The 23,075-nt window shown below is 42.8% G+C and overlaps 1 protein-coding gene across 2 annotated transcripts in view; it reads right to left on the bottom strand.

The window, feature by feature from the left end:
- Positions 1–23,075, bottom strand: part of LOC144114887 (cell division cycle and apoptosis regulator protein 1-like) — a 145,576-nt gene that overhangs the window by 38,028 nt on the left and 84,473 nt on the right. For both annotated transcript variants that reach the window (XM_077648894.1, XM_077648895.1), the window contains 4 exons: positions 21,884–22,106; positions 19,896–19,973; positions 13,743–14,024; positions 12,936–13,193 (listed from right to left, as the gene is read on the bottom strand). In XM_077648894.1, the coding sequence (XP_077505020.1) occupies positions 12,936–13,193; positions 13,743–14,024; positions 19,896–19,973; positions 21,884–22,106 (841 nt within the window). The remainder of the gene's footprint in view (positions 1–12,935; positions 13,194–13,742; positions 14,025–19,895; positions 19,974–21,883; positions 22,107–23,075) is intronic.

Below are 23,075 nucleotides of genomic sequence, written 5' to 3'. Positions count from 1 at the left end.
TCTTTATTATGTAGATTTTGCATTTGAGATCTGCTTCCGCGGAGACCGCCAAATGAGTGCACACCTGCCTCGTCGGGACCCAGCAGCGCAGAAGGGATTGCGAAATCCTGAACCTTCTCTCTCTAAACGAAACTCCTCATAAACGGAACATGTTTTCCCGGTCCCTTGAGGTTCCGTTTAACAAGAGTCCACTTTGATTTCTGTTGGGGATTTAACAAGGGTTCTCCTTAAGGGGGGAGCTTGGTCTTGAAGAAAAAAATTTATTAATGAAGCTAGAGTTAAATATCTTCAGGGAATATGGATTTTTGCACGCTGATTCTAAATATGGCATTTAATCTCATGTAAAGCAATTCCTTGAGCACTTACATAATTTCTATATGTAGTATATTGTGAAAATCTTTGAAACAAATTTCCTGCGGGAAACTTGCTGAAATGTATGTCTTGGATTCTCTTGACACCAAGGAACGCAATAAGGGTAAAATTGTCTTCCTGCCTATCATAGGCCTTATGTTATAGGGTTCTGAAATTGTCGCTTCAGAAAGCGTAGAAAAGTGTGTATTCCCATTTCTGAAGTGGCAGCTTTGAAGGGGCAATTTTACCCCTATTGCATTCCTTGATATCAAGAGATGGCATACATTTTAGTGAGTTTCCCACAGCAAATTTTCTTCAAAACTCTTCACAAAATATTTGCACAAAAATTACGTAAGTGTTCAAGAAATTGTTTTACATGAAATTAAATGACATATTTAGAATCAGCGTGCAAAAATACATGTTCTCTGAAAAATTTCGTAACTATATCTACATTAATAAAATTTTCTTTTCCAGACCCTTAAATATCCAAGTTGCCTCATAGCTTTATTTACCATATACGTTATGTGGTCATTCCATTTCAAATCTGATGCGATTATGACTCCTAGGTATTTGTAGTCAGTTACCTGAGATTAGGTGGTGTTATTGATCGTGTAGTGGAACTCAACAGATTAAATTTTCGCGTCACCGTCATAGCTATTGTTTTTTTATAGTTTATGCAGAGTTGCCAAGTTTTACACCAGTCCTGAATTTTATGCAAGGATATATTTAACAGCACCTGATCGTCCTGGCTGGAAATGTCAAGATAAAGTATACAATCATCGGTGAACATATTTTAATTGATATATTGGAAGCAATGTCGTTTATAAAAAGCAAAAAAAGTAATGGCCCCAGGACGGAACCCTGAGGAATGCCGGCCTCTACAGGTGCAGAATACGAATTGATTCCGTCAATGCATACAGTTTGACATCGGAATGAAAGGTATGCCGCTAGCCATGTGAGCAATGAATCATTTTTAAGGATAGGTTTAAGTTTCAAACGCAATTTTTGGTGGCACATGCAATCAAAAACTTTCTCAAAATCCAGAAATATCATGTCTACTTGACTACCTTATCTAATGCCGCTGCGAGATCATGGACAGTTTCTAGTAGAGTTATCGTGGAATGTTGGACGGAAACCATGCTGTCGGCTGTCAGTAATACCGTTCTCCTTAGCAAAAGTAGAAATGTATGCAAATATAATATGTTCAAATGTCTTTACACACGTACATAACAAGAAAATGGGCCTGCAAGGAAGAAACAAGAAGCCAGTCCTCTGTTTTCAGTATCGGGGTAACTTTAGCATCTTTCCAATCACTTAAATGATCTGCAAGTAACAATGATTTTTCAAATATCAGACATAAGTACTCGGTGGACCAATCAGCGTAACGGAAAACAAAAAAGCAGGAATGCCGGCAATTCCCAATTCTAGATTGAGCAGATGTGTTAGTACCCCTTCTTCACTTTCGGAAAATTTTGGAGGAATTTCGGCAAAAGCATTGAACTGCGGAGTGATGCCATCATCCTTGGTGAAAACTGAACAGAAATGAAGGTTTAAGGTATCAGCGACTTCCTTGCAGTTTATCATTGCAGTTTATCAGGAGATTCAAAACAGATTGCTTCTTTGGCGACAAGTGAGTCAAAATTTTGCGGAGGATGCAGTAAGAAACTCTTAAATGTACACTTTGATAACGGTCTTTGCCTTTTCTTATAGCATTCTTCAGAAACAGACACAGTTCAGATATATGGTGCGCGCCCACAGGAGAAAGGTGCTGTAGATATTGTTTCCTTGCTTTTTAACTTACGCCCTGCACGGGCTATTTCTATTGTCATCCAAGGTTTGGAAGTATGTTTTATGACCTTTATCTGTGGAATAAAGTACTCTGTACTTTATGCAGTGCATAACTAGTAGTTCTTTGAAGAACAACCATAACACATCAACGGATAGCTATTACACTCATGATGGGAAACAAAAGAAGAGAATGAATTGTCCAATGCATCGAGTACATCCACATCACTAGTGCAAGAAAAATCGAGTACAATGTCTCCCTCTGTTTCAGTTTTGAAACATTCTCCACTTTCATGGTAAGGGACACTATTAGTTATCCTCCCTTATCCTCATCATGACATTATCCTCCTCTTAGCTGAATTGAATCACATAAAAAAAAATCAAGTTGTAACTCAATCTACTAGTACAAGGGACACTGAGGACAAACAGAAGTTAGCCTCTATTTTCTAACGGCTACTTTCACTGAAAATGGAGAGCTTGAAAAAGATAAGAAATGAAATACAGGTATCACTACCGCTGGCCATTTCCATAAGCAAACAGCGATGACGTAAAGACGCTTTTTTTAATGCAGATGTCTGAGGCTAGGTGACACCTCCAATAAGATTGCAGCTTAATTGGTTCACTTCAGTGCTTGCTTTCAACTGCATGAAAAAGATGAAGGATGAAGGAAAGAACACGAGCACTTGTCTGTGTGGTACGCCTTCTTTCCTTTGTCTTTGTTGGTTTCTTCCTCGTCCCTTATCTTTTTTTGCGCGGTTTCAAGATGCACTCTACTAATAGTCACCAACTAGCCCGTCTCTCTCTAGTATACCTGGTCTTTATCTTCTTCGCGAAATTGAAACCAAACAGTGAAACAGGCTACACTGCCATTCACTTCCAAACAGCGACCATGCAGTCATTTCCACTCATCATGGTTTCCATGACAGAATAGAATTCGTTTAGACATATGATAGGAGGGCGATAGGAACACCAATAATGATGCAACGTTATTGTATAAAAAGAAACTAAACTATATTTCCAGCACAGAATAAATTTGCATAGCAGAACTATGAGAAAAACACAACTTAATGGTCAAGATTTCTCCCAGCAATCTGGATATCACACTGTAACGCAGATACTTGACCCCGTCCAAGCAATTTCTAAATTAGGGAAATAGTTTGTCATTAATCAAGGGCAGCCCACCTATAAAGCAGCAAAATTATTACAGGTCATGGACAAGATCAGCCATGCATAAAATACCGGGTGTTTCAACCAACACATTAATACCCTGCCACATGTCAGTCGTCAAAAGCCTTTCTTGCAAAGGTTCCTCATTTCACCAAAGGAGTAACAACGCTACTACACAGTGCAGCTTAAACGTGCACAATTGGTGGACTTTACCACCCCTAGCATCGCACAGGGAGATGAAAGTGAGAGCTTCAAGGTTAAGTGGAGTAAACCTAAACCTCAATGTAATAAAACTCAATGGAATGAAATCCTTGATGCAATGAAGTACTCAGTTTTCATGACTTTGCATCAATATGACATCATGCATTTTTACTTCAGTACAATGAAGTAGATTTTGCCACACTTTCAATGTGATGAAATTCCACTGCTGGCTTGAAATGGATCTGAGGAAATTGTACAGCAGGTGCGAGTGGTTGTGAAGGTGTACGCGATTGTGGGCATTGTCAGGTTTACAGATATGGAGTGCATAGACAGGCTGAACACTGGCAAGCGCGCTGGCAGCCGCGCCACCTGGGGTTATACTGACGAGGCTGGCATGAGCGTCAGTACAGCCTTGGCAGCCTTCCATGAAAGCCCGCAGCTAACACTATCTCATCCAAAACCGGCACCGAATGCGGCACATAGCGCACTGCCTGTGCTTAAACACAGCGCGCTAGATGGCGAGAGAACGCATCGTCGTGTCAGCGGTATGCTCGAGCCATTCACAAGAGGATGACACTGACAGGTGCCTGGTGCGACAGATGTGCTGAACATCAGCAAGACGTTTGTGGCGAAGAAAAAGCTGAACTAAAGGACCACTTTCATCACAAATCAAAGTTTACGAAGTAAACAGCAATTTTACCGACTTCGTTAAATCGAGGTATAGCTGTAACTTATTCATTCGTTGGGCTTAGAAATAGATTTCATCATACTTCCTTCATGAAAAAACTACTGATAGCTCCCATCGCAACAGCAGCAGGTTTCGTTTTCCGCCGTGCACAGAGTTAAAGGGGCTGCGAAACACCGCTTCAATGGATGCCGATTACACTTCAGGTGGATTCTTTATGCCACACAGTTGCTGACTAAAAAATAATTACGAGAATCAATGCATAGGAACGAGAGTTATTCAATGAAGAAATTTCAAAATACAAACAAACAAAATGCTGCCCTCAACTCAATTTTCGCGCAGCTTCCCATTCCCATTTCACTCTCCCAATGACGGCACTTACTACGACCAATCAAAACAGCCTATCTGAGCACGCGGCGGAAGTTTGCACTTCATGGTTGCCTGTTCTCTGCAACTCGTCCATGCCAAGGCTGGCAGTGCCATTTGCATGGTTACAACAACCATGTCAACATCCAGCTGACCCAGCGATGCTTCACTGTCACGTCGACGGCGCAGAAGGAAACACTGATCAGTGACGTTCCCTTACTTATGGATCCGAACTCGAGCGCAAGATACTGCAACTGTGTGACAGCCAGCGCAAAATATCAGACACATTTAGCATAGCGCGTACCGCTAGTGCTTACCGTCAACCATTGCTTGTCGCTTCTAGCGCGCTGGTTGGTCACGGCGAGTAAGGAGCGCGTGATGTTGACGGAAACGTGGCACCATCTGGCGCCGCCGCCCGGTGATCTTCCACAAGCTGACAATGTGCTCTGCCTGCTAAGTGTGAAACGAACGCATCCTTCCTTGGAACCAAAACTAACGCTTATAGAGTGCAATGGCTCGATCAGATCGATTCGGCAATGCCGCTCTCGGATACATAGAGAGTAGCCATAAGTGATGAGTGCTAGGTCGTAGGACGTTTACAGAGAGGCGCAAAGTTCTTCGATGCCAGAAGTAACCAGAGCCTCTTGTGGTGTATTTTTGTTTTACTTTATTTACAGTGTTTTTATCTAGGGCAAACAAGTTGGTTTTGTTAATGCAATATAAAACACAAAAAATGACAAAACGTATCTCTAGTTATTAACACAATTTGCAGTATATTTACTCTTTGTCCAATCATCAGGCTCCCACTAAGTGATATCATATCTGCTGCTAAAAACCGCCACTGTATGATGACACCGTCAGCGCGATGAATTTGTTTTTGCGAGCTAATTAAAATATTAAAAACCGCAGTATACGCAGTACGACCAATGCTAATAACATCACTATAACTCATTCTATGCAACCAATAGGCAAAACAATGCACTGAAAATGTGTTTCGGGGCCCCTTTAATATACACTATAACCTTGTTACAATGGATCTGGTTACAATGGACATTCGGATATAACATACAAATCTGCCAGTTTGATTGATCTTCCTACCTTTGGCATTGACTGAAGTTCACTTAGTGTGGATTCGATCACGTGTATTTGCATAGAACGAACTAAATTATGTGATCATTAAGACAGTGGGCTTCATTGCAGCAAGATTTTCGGCGACGAATGCTTAACCTTTCGTAGGACAGCGGGACACGTATGTCTTACTTTTTTCATTGCAATGTTTTGAGTTGCGAGCTTCAAACCACTACATCCATTGCTTTGAAACTTCTAGCGCCACCTCACGGATGCCCAAAAAAGCTTTAATGCTTTTGGTTTAATGGTATCCACCCGATAGCAGTATATATGTACCTGTACATGAAATGAGCGCTCGCGTGTGTTGCCAGTATTTTACAAACGATTTTGGCATGTTCTCCAGCCGGTAAATCATGAGTAAAAAGTTTCAGAAGTTTATTTCTTTCTCACGAGTCCATAAATGTCCTATTTAAGTTTTTTTCTGTCCTGCCCACACTGGTACCGCCAAGAATTTGTGCAACATGTAATTCACCACTTTTTAGAGATATATTTTATCTCTTTTATATTATTTTACGCGACAGCGTATACACCTCATTCGGTCGAAGAGCCGTCGGCGTAGTAGTAGTCGGCACCACATCGGAAATAATCGGAGGCTGCATAAGAAAATCGTATCATGGTAATTTGCGGTTCTACTGATTGATGACTGATTGTTGTGTTACAGGCAATGACAAGTTAATATTGAAATTAATTCATTAATTACAGAAATGAAAAAATGAAAAAAGAGGGTTCAAAGGTGCTCAAAATGCTCAGAATGAAAAGCCAAAGTTTTATGATGGTAATTTAAAAATTTAGCGTGTAATTATTGATTATTAATAGCAATTGAAAAAAATAAAAAATGCATTCAAAGGTGTTTCCAATGGGCATGGCGTCATGGCCAACGGTGATGGCATTCCGTGGACTCCCTGATAGCACTGCAACACGTCGCGTTACACTCTAAAGGCGAAGCTTAGGCGTCCTCCAATTTTTGGAGCCAAAGCTCCACTTCTCCCGTACAAACCTTAAAGGTCATGTTACAGCGTAGATATGACCTTGAAGCGGCCTCAATTAATAACAGAACAAAATTGTGGTGTAGGTGGAAATTGAACCCGGGCATCCAGCATGCGAGAGTGCGACGCTTCCACTGCGCCACAACTGTCGACTCTTGGAAGTGAATGAAGGGGCACATGTCTAGTGAATGCACAGATGTCTAAGAAACGCATTTTTAATATACGTACCGAGGTGTGCGTTAATAATTTATTATGAGCATGTAAATTACAGATATCTCAATTAAGCAAGTAGCGAAGTATGTTTCCGGTAAATTTCCTTCGTGCATGGCGTGCAGTCGTAGCGCCATCATACGGCCTCCACTGAAACCCGTACAAGCAATGTACGGTGATGGTCCAACAGATGGTGCAACCGACCTTTCGCTCAAACTAACCAGCTGAGCTGAGCCACAGCCGATTTTTTTAATGTTTTTATAATTAGGTGGTACTCTATGAAAACAAGAACACGATTCACAAGCAAAGCCTGTGGAGTGCCTTTTTTTGAAATCTGCTTCCTGCGATTCCTAAAGAAACTGTAGCCTGCTGCAAGCATGCCTATGTCCGTTGTTGTCCGAATGACGACAGCGAGTGGATGTAGCATGAACACTTCTTGACAATTTTGTCATATAAAGTAGGTTTTTGTGTGTTCGTTCACTTGCTTATATGCCTACACCAAGTTTACATATCAAATAAGAATTTTTTCTTCTGAAGCGGCTGTCTTTCAGTGGTCACTGGGACACATAGGCCCCGCTTTTTAGATGCTTTCACAGGTCAGTGGGACGCAGATGCCCACTTTTTTTCTCCAGAACCATTAACGCTAGAACGCTTAACGGGTGGTGTACATTGCTCACATTTTGTTAATTTTTTTTTCACATTTTGTACATCGGTGTGTCTTGGCGGCGCATGCGGCAGCGGCAACAGCTCCAATGAACGCAACCATTTCGTTACACCAGGAATTTCCGCGCATAAACAGTCTCAGAATAGTCGAGCCCGCTTATAACAAACATGAGCGTTCGTTATATACCGAAGTTTGTAGTAAGTGGACCACAGCTTCAACGACAGTTGCTTGTCAAAACACAAAATTTTTTCTTTGCAAAAAAGTCTGTGATGGACATCTGTTTTTGCAGCGCAGATCTGATGAGGGAGGTTTCCAGTTTATTTAAAGCAGGAGCGCGCTCTTCGCCGAGGCCCTTGGCATAGACAAGTTGTCCGAGGCTCTCTATGTAGCCCATTGCTAACGGGGCGCTTATGGGAGCTGGCTCCGAAGTTTCACCCTCATCTGATTCCTCCCCATCACTCTCGTCCCGCACTTCAGAAACGATTCCCTCATCCGGACACGGTTCCGCGGTGTTGGAGTCATCATTGACAGAAATAAAATCATTCCAACCAATGTCATGACCCATCATGTCGGAGTCGATGACGCGTTGCCACAAATCGCCACCAGGCAGGTCATCTTCCGAACCATCAGGCTGGGCATCAGACACTGTGTCGACGAAGCCAGCCCTGAGGAAGCAGTTCCGCACGCAAGTGGCCGCCACCTCCACCCAGGTCAATTTCATCATCTCTACCGCTGAATACAATGGAAATGGGCACGGTGTTCCCGTCCGCCATCCCGAATTACAACCAGGGCCCGAGATTTGAACGAAGCCAACCAAACGTCCGCACCACAACGAGTGACAAAAGCGCACGTCAGAATAGACTTGCAACGTGCACAAGCGGCAATCAAGCTAAAGATATACAGATGCACAGCACTAGCAGAGAGACCAATGAGGGGCGTCCATGAGCGTGAGTGCAGCCACCTTTTGGCTCCCACGGAAGGCTTACTTCACGGAGCGTGGCCTCCGAGATCGTCACCGGCGGCGGCACGGTTGATCGCAGAGGCCACGCACGGATTTGCTAGAGAGTGAGGAGAGGGGAGCGGAGTTGCGAGGAGGGGCGGGAGGGTGATGTTGGACCCATGCCTCCTGCATGCGAGGCGGATGCTTAAACCACTAGGACACCGCTGTGATGCCAGTGTAAAAAGGTTAACAAACAGTTAACCACAGCGGATGCGAGTTGCTATGAAAATACAGTAAAACCTCACTGATATGTTTTTAAAAGAAACTGCGGAAAAATTTGTATTCACAGTTAAAAGAGACTGCGAATCCAAACCACCTGATTCTGAAAAATGTAACTGTTAAATGAGGTACTAAGACACATATTGACAATTTCACTTCATAAAAAAAGACTATCAGCATCTCTTGGCACAAGATCTGAGCAGATCCTTTTCTAGTGCTCAAAGAATTCAGTCCACATTTGCGCTGTCTTAAGAGCGGAGGGAACTTCGTAACACGTATCCAGTCCGTCAACGGCAAAGACGAAAATAACCAAAATATCTTCATTTTCAGAATTCATCCATTTGCACCTAAGTATTGCAGGGAAGGCATCGCAGCGGCTGACTGTTGCAGCGTTTCTATTTTTTAACCTGCGTTCCTGAGACTTGGCCAGCTCGTATGCAAGAGCATTGCTATATACAGTTCATAGATGCTTCTCCCTCTTGCTCTTATCCTCCATGAAGAAACCTCAACGTTTCTCCTCTTCACATCAAGTCATCACAAAAACAGCTCTGTTGAATGTCAGCACGCCGTTTTTTTGTTGCTGTTGTTCGTGGTGATGGTGCTTCGCCTGCTTGTACCTAGGCACTGCAGAGAAGCCACTAAGTGGGTGATTGCCGCTGGCTTCCAGGTCTCTTCAAGTTGCATGCCCTCACGTTCGGCCCACATGTATGTTTGCATATGAAGAGAGAGTCAATAAACGTATGATACCACAATTTATCGAAACTGAAACGTAGTAGCTGGGAAATCATGTTGTCCGGAACTATATTCATCGGGATAAATATAGTGTAACTCTATGGGACATTTTCAATGTCTGAGATTCTGAGCGTATGAACCGGGAAATAGTATGTAGTACTACTGTTTCCCGTAGTAGCTGGGAAATCATGTTGTCCGGAAATATATTCACCGGGATAAATATAGTGTAACTCTATGGGACATTTTCAATGTCTGAGATTCTGAGTGTATGAACCGGGAAATAGTACAAACCAGGAAAGCATCAACGAAGTTTTAGTGCAATCCTAATAAACATTTCCAAGTGCAGAATAATCTCTCTCTCTCTCAAAAATCAGCAAATTCATTCTTCCCTTACATCAATAACAACATACTAGATCGGGCTACTCAATACAGATACCTAGACGTTCACTTCCCATCAAATCTCTTGTGGTCTGATCATATAGCCACCATTTCTGCTAGTGCTTCAAAATCATTAGGTTTCCTGTGCTGCAACTTATAAAGCACTACAGCTAGCAGGCGTAAACAAGCCTATTTAATTTTTCTTAGACCTCAGCTTGAATACACTTCTTCCATTTGGCCTCCTCATCAGAAATACATAATAGCCCTGCTAAAAGCAATCCAAAATAGGGCTAGCTTCTTTATTCCGCAGAATTATAGCTATCAATAAAGTGTAATCCAAATAAAGCTAGACCTTTCCCTCCATCCATTATGGATCGTTGAGTTATTGCCCTGTTATCTCAGTTTCACAAATCCTATTTAATTTTTGTTAGATCTCAGCTTGAGTACGCTTCTTCCACTTGGCCTCCTCATCAGAAATACATAATCAACCTGTTAAAAGCAATTCAAAATAGGGCTAGCTTCTTTATTTCACAGAATTATAGCTATCAATCAAGCGTAACCCAAATAAAGCTAGACCTTCCCTCCATCCATTATGAATCATTGAGCCATTGCCCTGTTATCTGTTTCACAAATTAGTCTATGCCACTCGGTCACCATTATCGCACCAACAACGGCCCTTATATTCATCAATCAGACTGCACAATAACTTCAGCCACAGACGCATTTATGGCAGTACTGACGCCTTTAACTTTAAGCCACTCCCACGTGTTCTACACCTTTGGAATGATCTTTCAAACTGCACTGCTCGCAGCGCAACCACAATACACTTAATGATCATTTAGTCAAACATTTTATTCATAACGCCTAACACATTTACTCTTATGCCTATGAGTCATGCCTTTTTTTTCCTTGAATCTCTTGTGTGGTTATTAGCTTTTGATTTTTCCACAGATATTCTCGTGTTTTGATGCCCTGTTACTTTTATATATGTTTATTTTCAAAAAGCAATACGGCATTGTCTTCTCCATGGCTTCGAGCTCCCCATCGCTGCTAACCGCAAGACTGTGTTGATTAAAAAAATAACCAGTGAATTTTACAAATTAGTCAACCAATTATGATGAATTTTATAGTCACTGATGTCTACTGCGGCCAACAGTTTGTTCGTGAAAAGATTGTCTTTCTATTCTGAACTGTCTATTTTTAGAAATTTTTAAAAGTGTTAGCCAAAACAAACGGTATTATGTCACGCACAAATTCTGTTTCTCTTCCAGCAGAATTTTACCTTCTGTGACCCAAGCAAACTTCCAACCTTTTTTTTTGCCTTCAAAATGTTCCACCCCATTTGGGGGATGCAAACGCTTATAAATTGGAGAACTATCTTTCAAGCCCGGCTCAGATGTATATAGTCTTTGTTTATTGGTTACATTCAGTACTTTTGTCTCCAGCTGTATGGGATGAAAATTTTATCACGAAATGTGATTGCACACTGTTTTTCAGTGGCAATCGATGAGCTACTTCAATGAAGTAACATTCAGAGTGAGACTAGGTTTACATGCTGGATTAAAGTTACTTTGACTTCCCGCTTGTCTCTGCTGCTATACTACTATAAGTCAATTACTCCCTTCTTTATCTCCTCTAGTTCTTTTCAAAGGCAGTTGTTTTCCCCACTTCATTTCTATGTTTCCAGCTTTTACGTTTCTGAGCTCCTTTCTTATTTTCTACTATTTCTGCCTTATATTGTTCAAAATTTGTACTAATGCATTCTATGCATTTCTGCACTGGCTCAAGGTCAGCAAAAATTGCTTTGTAAAGTGGCCTTGTTCAGCTCTCTATTTGACTTCAAACTATGCTGATATGTCAGCAAGTGCTTTCACAACTTCTTCGATAGTTGAAGTTGCCTTGTCAGCCATTTTGTCAATCACACATGGTGAAGTCCAAGGGACAAAATATAGGTAAAGGTATCTGATTGGAAGAGTAGACTGTGACACATGCAGGGCCACTTTCCTTTTTTCTTTCGTTTATCTGCTCCCTTCTGTAATGCCTGCATAGCACCTAGGTCTTCTCTATCATTAACCCTTTCAGTGGCAGGTTTTTCCAGGAGTGATGCACTCCCAGTGTGATTTTCTTTCCTAGAATATCAGGGAACCAGCAGCACGGTTTATTTCTAGTTATACACCTCACAGCAGACAACACAAGTAACAGCAAATGTACATTTTAATGCCCGCCAGGGATCGCTAATAAAAAATTGCTAATTAAACGAGGAACACTGCAAAAAGACCACTGCTCTCAGTACTTTTGGACAGTGTGGTTCAGTACGTCTGGACAGTGCGGTAGAGCTTGGGACGTGGAACCAGGCACAATTCTTTGTCACACTCAGCGCATTTAACACGAGTGTCTTTTCTTTTACTGTTGGCATTCGGAATCGGAAGAGCCGCTGCCCAAGTCCACATTCAAGCGCAAGGAGGGAACACTTTCAGCACCAGGACAACGAAAACTGAGAACTTTTGAAGGAAAGATGAACGAACTTTTGAAGAAAAGATGAACGGGAAAGACGACAGAGAAAGATGGAAGCGAGACGCAACTACCTCACTTGCCGAGGATAGTAGAGAGCGAGGCCATGGAGAGAAATGGGCGCATGCTTCCGAAACTTCGCACCACATAACAGACACAGCGAGAGAATGAAAAAAAAAAAAAAATGCCTTCTGCAAAATTACACCACATGGCAGACCCACATTAGAGAATGCTTGAACTGAGAATTGCAAACATAGTGCTGTCCGCACTTTGAGAAAACTACTCATTTCAGATGATGCGCGCAAAACTAGTGCCAAATGACCACACCCCCTCACACAGTCACTCAATCACTTTCAACAGGCAAACTCAATGCGAAATGATAATCTCAGCTTCTAGAAAGATTAAACAGATGGTGGCACCACCCCAAGCATGCCAGCTTTGTGTCCCAGCACACATTTTGGACACAGGGGCTAGCAGAAAATGCTAAAACAAAGCAGTACGTCAATGACATTGCAAAGTTTAACAAAATAGTACTCAACTAGCTTAACTCACCTCAAAGGAATGCTCCTTGTTGTCTTCTTGACGGTAGTCAAGCAGCAGGGACAAAGACATGACTGAGCAGTCAAAACGGCCCCCCTTGGCTGTACGTGATGGATATACCAGAATGCTTGGCTCACTGGGCAGATCTTCAAGCCGCAGCGGGGTACCCACTTTTTCTGGAACTGTTGCTTTGGCCAATGCCTCATCCTTCGGTCCTTCTATAGTTTCTTTCTTAATCACATCCACTGTATCAACTATCTTGTCTGTCATCTGCACACACACAAAAAAAATCTGCTACAAAACGAACACCTTTACCCAGAATGCCAAACATAGCTTCAATAACACAGGAGCTAATCACCTGAACAAAAGAATGGTTTCTATACAAAAAGCTTTCTACTACGTAAATGCTTCGACAGATACATTGATGCACAGATACAAAGAATTTCAAGACAACACAAACCGATATTAGCTATTTAAAAACGCTGTTACAAAGAAACCCTAACTACTAGGAATGTGTAAACTCAATGAAAGGAACAACCTACATTTCCATCCGACACATTCATAAAGTTGCTTATCTAGAATAATAAGACTGTGCACTTATTTGAAACACTAACTTCCTTGATATGAAGTGCCTAATAATTCGAACATTCATTCAGATCCCAATGAAGTTGTATGAACTTTAATGGGTGAAAAAAGACCCCACTAATAACACGACTGTCACTGGCTCGACATCCTGCTATTGAAAGGTGGCACTCTCACTGTTGCATGCTTAAAGACTACACTTGGGCAAAAACACACAAAAGTTTAAACATGGCATACATCAGCATCTTTCTCCTCTTCTTGCCGGTCAGCATCATCCTCATCCTTGATTTCATCAGTGACCTCTTCCTTGACCTCATCCAGCACTGCCTCTTCAACAGGCTCCTCACCATCCTCGTCCTCTTCAGCCTCCTCAACTTCCTCCTCTTCCTGGTCTTCCTCGTTGCCTTCAGCCATTTCTGCCTCTGCTTTCAGAGCCTTGCTGAGCCGAGCCACTAACTGTGACTTTAGGCCCTTGGTGGACAAGCCACGTGCCTCCAGCTCCACACGCAGTTCACCTACCTGCAACACACACTTGCTATACTACATCCTCGAATACAGTGCACAGACTCGAGACACCGGGCAATTTGTCTCTACATCCCAACTAAACATGTTTGTTATTTAATGTGCACATGCCAACAACTACACTGCAGCTGCGTAATGCAGGTATTAAGTAAGAAGAAACTGTTTGTTAGCAAACACAATGATCAAAATAAGTGGCAAATACACCTTAGAATCTTTTGCATATATAAATCAAATCCCTTAGAACCCCCACTAGAAGCAGCTTTTATTACACATAAAAAGGCATAACACGTGCGCCACACATACACATGTACAGTACACACACGTGCATGCACGCACGCACACGGACACGCACACACACACAACGGGAAAATTGTTGCTTGGTTTGGTTGGTTTATAGAGTTTAAAGTGCCAAGGTAAGGTTATCAGGGAAACTGTAGTGGAGGGCTCCGGATAATGTAGACTACCTGGGACCTGTGTAATCTGTCTGTGATGCACTGACATTGCACAGTACACAGGCCTCTAGCACTTCGCCTCCATAGAAATGTGGGCGCCACAGTCGGATCAAAACCGCGCATTTCGGGTCGGCAGCACAGCACCACAACCACTGAACCACCAAGCGGCCACATAGAGAAATTAAGAAGAGAGAAATTCACGAGTTGTTTTCAAACTTATTTTGCTCAACTTCAAGCTGGCATTACACTCCAAGAAAGCACAGCAGTAGGAATTTGTGTACACGTCAACACTAAGCGGTGAAAGATTCTGGCAATCAACGCAGTGTCTCAGAACAGACGAAATGCCCAGGAGGAGCACATACCACGCCTTGCAACCAGTGATCAGTGAAAGAGGCACTAAATGAATAAGTACAATTATAATATTAGTAAACAGATGTGCAATAAAACATGCCATGCATGCTCCTTTCTTAACAAACAAGCACTCCTGAACATGAACAATAAACCATATACAGCTGTGTGAGGGCCACACTTTTTTCCCCGAGGTTTTTGCAGGTTGTGGCCCTCAGATGAAAGCAGCATAACCCATCAAATTTTTCTGACCAAAGTGGGACCCAGACTATGTGTGCCCCTGACGCCCCGTACCTTAAAGAGAGTGTGGGCCTAGTGGACCCGTTGATGAGAATGCAGTGAAATTCTGGATGACACAACATAAACAGGCTGGTGAGGAGCACTTTATTCACGGAAGCCACACTGCCCCAAAGTGTTCTTCTGAACAAGAAGTTAGGCAAAGAAATATGTGCATAACAATGCAATATGGCGCTCGATTATAATGACAGTTTCACCAACGGTTTGAGGCACCACAAAAACCACAAGAAAAGTGACTGCAACTTACAAGAAATGCTCCCAGTAACTGTTCTCACTCAACGTGCCATCTTTGTAACAGGAGTTATTCCTGATAACAGGTTAAAGCATGTGCCAGGGGCTAATCAATTCTCTAAAAGAGAGAAGGCATTGCTGAATGGCCTTATACTTCCCTTTTTTTTATATTATAAACAAAAACGTAGCATATGGACGGAACGAAGAAGGGTGAAGACAGGGCGGTAGCAACCGTCCTGTCTTCACCCATCTTCGTCCCGTCCATATGCTACGTTTTTGTTCATAATATGTCTGACAGACTTGCCCCTCAGTACACTCTGTTATGCTTCCCTTTTGCCATACCTTTTTTTTTCTTTCTTTATCACCTCAGATCACGCATTTTGCACATATCCAACATGTTCATGTTGTTATTTTTTGTCTTTACAGATTAATACACCTGCCACACGGCAATTTAATGTCATTCCAACTGAATGTCCTTCATTGCATCGAATGTCATTTGGTCTCCTTCGGTGCTACACGGTAAAAAAATAATGTCACTAGAAAATGATGGCAGTGACGATCAGTGAAAAAAGAAATAGTACAATTGAAAGACATCAGGGCACATAAAAGATGTTTGAAATTGTTATGTAGTGTTTCAGAAGTGGGGGAGAACATTTCGGTACAATAATATAAGCTAAAAACATTATTTCCGGCAATTCTCCAGTATTTTAGCCATAAAAACCAAGCCAAGTACAAAGTCAACCACAAATCCGATAAACGTAAACAAACAAAATGGCTGACGCGACGGCGCGCGGAGGTGAAGTGAAGTGCTCAGTTACGTCTTTAAGTACTTGCGAGCTAAACGAAAATGGAACGCCAACCAGCAAGAAACACGCAACCCAAAATGAGTAACGGTCGCGGGAAAGGCCCTGCATCACAGTCGGCCGCTACCGTTGGCTGCTGCTGGGACCGAGAGTAACAGCTATCCACGACAGGTTCTAGTGTCAAGAGGTTCACACCAAAATAAATAATTCTTTAGCAGAACTAAATAAAAACAATTTTTAACTTTGGCAGTGTACATGCTATTTTTTCATGTCGCGTGTTTCTGCTGCGTGTCTGGTGTCCAGAGTACACATTCGGTTCGAGATCAAATGCGAATGAGTTCCCCAATATCATTCGCTGGCGAATGTCGTTCCAACGTAATGACATTAAATGTTCCCGTGTAGCAGCCGATTAATGGCATTAGGTGCTAATGTCATTAAATGGGAATGACATTAAATTTGCCGTGTGGCAGGGGTACAAGTTTCTAATTTTATTACTCCATTGCTTTCCCCTTTTTGGTGAAGCTAATATCTGCATTTCATCTTAAAAACACTACAAGTTGAAGAACTGGAGGCATGAAATTTTTCGGGGTGTGTTTTTGCTCCGGAATGACGTGCCCGACATTAGTAACACGGATCACCACACGGGATTTGTCAGCACTCAATAAATGATTTGCAATTAACTTTTTGTACACTGTAATTTCAGTTTCAGATGATGGTTGTGACGTCACAAATATGAGATCACATGAGGCATACAAAAACTGCAATATAACTGCGGCTTTAGTCATATTACTCCATTCAAACTCTTATAGCTAAACTGCTCCAGAAACCGGAGTGGCAGCAAGTGAACAACGCTCTATCTTACTGCAGTTTTTGTACCCCTCAAGTGATCTGATGCTCACATATGATGTTGCAATCATCTTTCGACTGCTGAAACCGAAACTACATGGAAGGATACAATAATAAGGTACCGAGCTTAGGCGAAATTCACTTGACTCATAATTACTACAGTTGAATCTCGTTATAACGAACACTGATATAGCGAATTATCGGTTATAGCAAACTAAATTCGAACTTTGGTTGGTCATGCTTCATTTTTACGACATTCATTCTTTTATAACGAAACCGAAAACGCGAGATCCACCGCGATATCGGCTGTAACAAAGGAATATTAAATTTACGCAAGGCTCAAAACACTAAAGGTAGCATAAAAAAGCAAAATAAATATTGGAAGCCAATTCACAAGCACACTTTTTTTTTATCGTTTGAAAAGGTTGCAGAAAGTTTGGCGGCCTGACACACAAATTGCAAGTTTGACTGGTCGCGTAACCTATGAACAGAGCGCAAAAACTCTGAAAGTTCATGTGACGATAAAGGGCCGAAGGGCGGCGCCACTTGTCCAGCAGTTAAGGCAAGCGCAGCAACACTGGCAACAGTGAGGCGGCGGTGGCGAGCCGGCATTGCCTAGAGAGCCTGCTCTGCGGCACCCTCGGCATCTGCGATATCGCAGTGCAGCGCCGGGTCGAAATGGCAACGAAGCGGAAGGCAGCCTCGCTTGAGACAAAACTGCAGATATTAAGAGCTGTGGACAGTGGCCACAAGAAAAAGGATGTTGCAGCAGAGTTCACCGTTCCCCCAAGTACCTCATCCACCATTTTAGCCGCAAGAAAGAAGATGAGGGCAACACCGAGGACGCTATAAAAGCTGACCGTAAGCGAGTCGGGCCTTGCCATCACCCGGACGTGGAAGCGGCTTTGCTTTCATGGTTTAAAGACTTGAGGGCATGAAACTTGCCAGTATTGGGAGCACTTCTTCAAACGAAGGCCGTCAGCCTGGCCTGCGCATTACGGCATGACGATTTCCGTGCAAGCAGCGGTTGGCTGCTACGTTTTAAAGACAGACACGAGATCGCATGCCACACATTGTCTGGCGAAGGGGCTGCTGTCGACGTGGAGACATGTGAAATGTGGCTAGAGAACTTTCAGCCTTTGCTCCAGGAATACGACGAGCGCAACGTGTACAACGTTGACGAAACCAGCGTGTTTTTCAAGTTGTTGCCAGAGCGGTCACTGGCAGTAAAGAATGAAACCTGCCATGGAGGAAAAAAGAACAAAGACCGGGTGACGGTTGTCGTTGCCGTGAACATGGATGGCTCGGACAAAAGACTACTCACCGTAATCGGCAAGTCTGCATGCCCGTCCCAGGTGCTTGAAAGGAGTCCGTAATTTGCAGGTTGTGTACTTGTCTAACAAAAAGGCCTGGATGACGTCCAAGCTTTTCAAAGACTGGCTCAAAGATTTCGACCAGGACATGGAGAGGAAGCACAGGAAGGTCCTGTTGCTCTTGGACAACTGTTTGGTGCACAAAGTCTCAATCGTGCTGAAGGCAGTTCGTTTGGTGTTTCTGCCACGAAACGCAACTTCTGCTTTGCAACCGTTGGACAAGGGCATTATCCGTTTGCTCAAGTGCAATTACTGGAAGCGTTTGGTGATGCAAATGGTTTTCGATATCGATCGACGCAGATCAACAACCATCAACATCAAGACGACGCTTGAAATGTTGTATGGATCTTGGAATGAAGTGAGGCAGTCAACAATAAGGAACTGTTTCGCGGATGCCGGTTTTGTTTTGCCTGCCGTCGAAGACGAAGTTCAGCCTGATGAAAAGCTGGTAGAGCTGGACAAAACTTGGGATCGACTGGCACTCCCAGGCATCGCATTTGACGAATTCGTTTCGGCCAATGAGAACTTGGCCGTGGCGCCTGAGCTGACGGATCAAGAAATTGTGGATCGTGTCGTGGTCCCAGAGGATAACAGCAGCAACGATAGCGAAGGTGACAGCGAACGTGATGAACCACCAATAAGCAGTGCAGACGCTGCGGACATGGCCAGGAGGCTGAAAGGCTATTTGGAAAAACTACCGACGACCAAAACTGCTGAGGTAGAAAAGGACCTCTTGTGCATGGACACTGTGAAAAACTTTATTCTGCTCAGTGCTGTGAAAAGCCACTAGACGAAGATCACATCCTTCTTCAAATAAATGAACGCAGACCTGTTTTGCCGAACTTTGTTCTTTTGTAATTCGACTTTCCCATACAACGCTCTATTTTGTTTTAAATGCTACAAACCACAAGGAGACAGGTAAGGATTACCTCGTTTATAGTGGGTTCGAAGCCCAGAATAATGCATTTTAGTATTAAGAATATTTGCGCAAGCCAAATTGCGGATTTATCAGAGCTGATATTTATGCATACTGTTACAACAAATATTGGGTATAACGAACTAATTTACGGTCCCAATGCTACTTCGTTATAATGAGGTTCGACTGTTATGTCTTAAGCATCATTCGAAAGCACAAATACACTATGAAAATTTTGATGTGTTTACTTCTTTAAGAAACCTCCACCCAGCAAAATTCAACCAAGCGATCTGTGTTAGAGTTCCTCATAATCCAGTGAAACCTGACTGATACATAAAAAAAAAAGCGAACCAAAGCGGCATATGGGCTGTGAGGGATGCCATAGAGGACTGCTCTGGATTAATTTAGACCACTTAGGGTTCTTTAACGTGTGCTGACATCGCATAGCACATGGGCATTTCTGCATTTCGCCTGCATCAAAATACTCGCCTGCATCAAAGTACTTTGCTACCGTAGACTTAAAACAAAAATCACGAAGTGTATGAACTGTTTAGAGTATAGATTTAAAAGCAAAGCCAACACAGTTTACTACTGTGACTTACCTTCATGGTTTTGGGGTCCAAATCAGCATAGTGTGTCGGTTCCTTTATGCCCCTCTCCTCTGCAGCACTCTCTTCTTCCTGTGTTTTGTTCAGACAGCAGCATTCGAAACGGAGCAAAAGGCAAGTATCAATTAGCCACTAGAAATATAAGCACACTCTGCCAAGCTGTGTAAACACACAGGTAGACTACTTGGAACCTGTGAGCCACTTATATCAACGTACTGGCAGGTGGTAACATTGGTTCAAACATTTGATCCTACTTAGCAGCTAGTAGGTATCTGCGAAATGATCTTAATCAAGCTTACTTCGTAACATTATGACAGTACAATGAAAGAGGCTCGAGGCTGTGCCACATTTTAAGAAAGTTAATAAGCTTGGAAAACATTATAACATGCAACTCCCGCCAAGACACTTGACTAAAATGAGTGATAAGGCCACAGGCCATTAGTTCTGCAGCTACGTAAAGAATTCTTAAGCAAAAAGTTAAATGTTTGAAATGTTTTTCCTTATGTTTCTACCATGCTGTTAGGGCGTACCAAAAGTAAAAATTTCATTTCTCAGAAGTTCGATATTAGAAAGCAATGCCTGGTTAGAAATAAGTTCATTACCAACTCTCCATACCTCAGGTTCATTGGTCAAAATTTTACCGCTTCAAAACCAGGACGATACCATAAAGAAATTTAAATGTAAAATCTTGTGCACCAGTAAAATACTGAAGACATCCTGAATCTCTTAACTGAAGCTATCAGTCTGTTAGCTGGGGACTCTTTACTGAAACCAGCACTTAACAGCAGCCTTCAATGCTATAAAGCTGAAGAACAGGCATTCGTTACCTCCTGCACCCTAGATCTGATAAGTTTGCAAGTGTCTATTCATGTATTTCACCCTCCTTACTATGCATGTGGGCTGAACATCAGTCAGCTCCAATGCACTAATGACAACACAAGGAACTATATCAGCTTAAAAAACAATGTGTTTAGCAATAGCAATACATGGTAAAAAGACTACACTTCCACCAAAATATTAAACGGTAGCTTCTATAACTTTATCACGGTATACTGCTTATGCTTATAGACAGTATAATACTGATAATAAACAAAGCAGTAAAGTAGTTAAAGCACACCTGTAGTTTTAAAATTGCTCAGACAAGGAATATGACACACCAAAAGATGAAAATTTAGGTCCAAGATTTTAAACTTCACTATTTGGTGTGAAACAAATCCTCCCCTCCCCCCGCACACACACATATAATATATATATATATATATATATATATATATATATATATGCGTGTGTTTGTGTGTGTGAACTTACCGTCACATGCCGTTGAACTTGGTGTCACAAAAGTTTTCATAGTTGACTCAACACTAACAGAGGCCTCATTGTGTGCTTGTTACACTTTAAAGGTATGCTCAAGCATTGCGCAGTTCGGTGCCTATAAGTTCTAACAGCAATTCACTATCTAGAGAACACTTAGTCTACCCCACTTCCCCCCGCCCCCATGATGCCCCCTTTTTTCCAATGCAGATCTTGCGATGAACGTTGACATCTGAAAACAAGGGATGGCTCCCAATGCCACCTTTATGATGTCTAAAAAAATAACTAAGAAAATAAAACAAAAACGGGTGACGCCACCATATAAGAACTGGCATAAATATGTTGACCAGTATCTCCAAGTGCGAACCTGTACTAAAACACGATGAGAGAGAAAGAGAGAGGGCAAACAACAAAACGTGCAAGCTGTTTTCCCAAGCAAATGAAGTCGGTCGTTCCTTTCGATGTGGCTGGAGCAGCAGTGGCACGTCCTGGGCGATTCATGGCTCATGCAGTGGAGGCCCAACAGGGCCCATGCAGTGGAGGCCCAATGCAGTTACAAAATATCAAGAAAAAGAACAGCCCGGGGCACCCCAATGGCTATGCTGTGCCAACAAGAGAGAGAGCGATCGGAGAAGAGAGGCGTGGTAGAAGCAAGGAAGAGGGCCGAGTGCCTTGGAAGGAGCAGCTGTGTCGCCTGCCGTTGCCGAGTCGTCAGCAGCTGTGTCGTCTGCGTTGCGCAGGCGCAGCTCCAGGTCGGCCCACTCCTGTCGGGTGGGCATGCAGCGCCACACGTCGGGGAAGAACAGCACCACTTTTTCCAGGGTGGCCGTTGGAACCTTGGCGCCGTTGGGGGAGGGGTTCTCCCTACGGTAGCAGATCTCGGCGAAGCGATACCTGCGGGCCAAACAGGGGCCGCCGTCAACCCTGCCCGCCCCAACCCCCCCTCCCCACCCCCCACTGCCAGCCGAGGGTGCACCTCCCCACCCAGCCCCACCTGCTGGACGTCGTCGCACTGCCCCACTACCACCCCCATGCAGCTGCACGGCCAGGGCAAAGGCCCAAGCCTCACACTCTTCTGGCGATGGTGGCTGCACTGTGGGACCAGCGAGGGCAGCGAGTGTAGCAAGAATACGGGGACTAACCATCAATGACACCACACCCTGCCGGAGTGCCACTTATTGTAAGCCACAAATGATGCCACTGGCTTACCGCATATAAAGTCCTTTCGTGCCCAAATAGGGGAAAAACAATAACGTTACAAAAAGCATTGGCACTGACGCATATGAGAAGAAAAAAAAGGATACAAAACCTACGCTAGAGTTTTCAAGTGCAGAGAAAATAGTTTCATTTAATCGGAGATGCAAAAAAAAAGCAGCCGCCACTTGTCCACTGCTGAATGGTGTCATCCCTAACTTACTATCTGCCATACATTGCTCCAAGAAATGTACTGCACTGTGCTAGGCTTCCATACTCCTTGTATCCACCATTCTAAGTGCATATGCAACGTTCCACAACACAGCTGCATGTACTGTAGCAATGTGTTGTACAGCACCTAAATGGTTGTGACTTAAAAGCTAACAATAAAACGCACTTATATAAGCTATGCCTCAGAAAAAATTTTGAATTGAGACATATTAGACTCATTCTGATAATATAACAAACTTAGCATTGATAGCAGGTTTTATAAAGTTTTATAAAGATAATGACTCTGAAGCTATACTATTCTACTATCACTATTTTTTTTAATCTTCCCAGTTTTGCAAAAACTACGGCATTAAACAACAAAAATGCCAGACAAGAGTAGATGAAATAAGAAGTCATACCTATAATTACAAATTTGTAGTAAATAGTATCAGGAAACAC

The sequence above is a fragment of the Amblyomma americanum genome, chromosome 1, assembly GCF_052857255.1.
Source record: "Amblyomma americanum isolate KBUSLIRL-KWMA chromosome 1, ASM5285725v1, whole genome shotgun sequence".
In the NCBI taxonomy this organism is placed as follows: Eukaryota; Metazoa; Arthropoda; class Arachnida; order Ixodida; family Ixodidae; genus Amblyomma; species Amblyomma americanum.
Note: the sequence above shows the minus strand (reverse complement) of the source record. Positions and strands in the feature narration are given on the sequence as shown.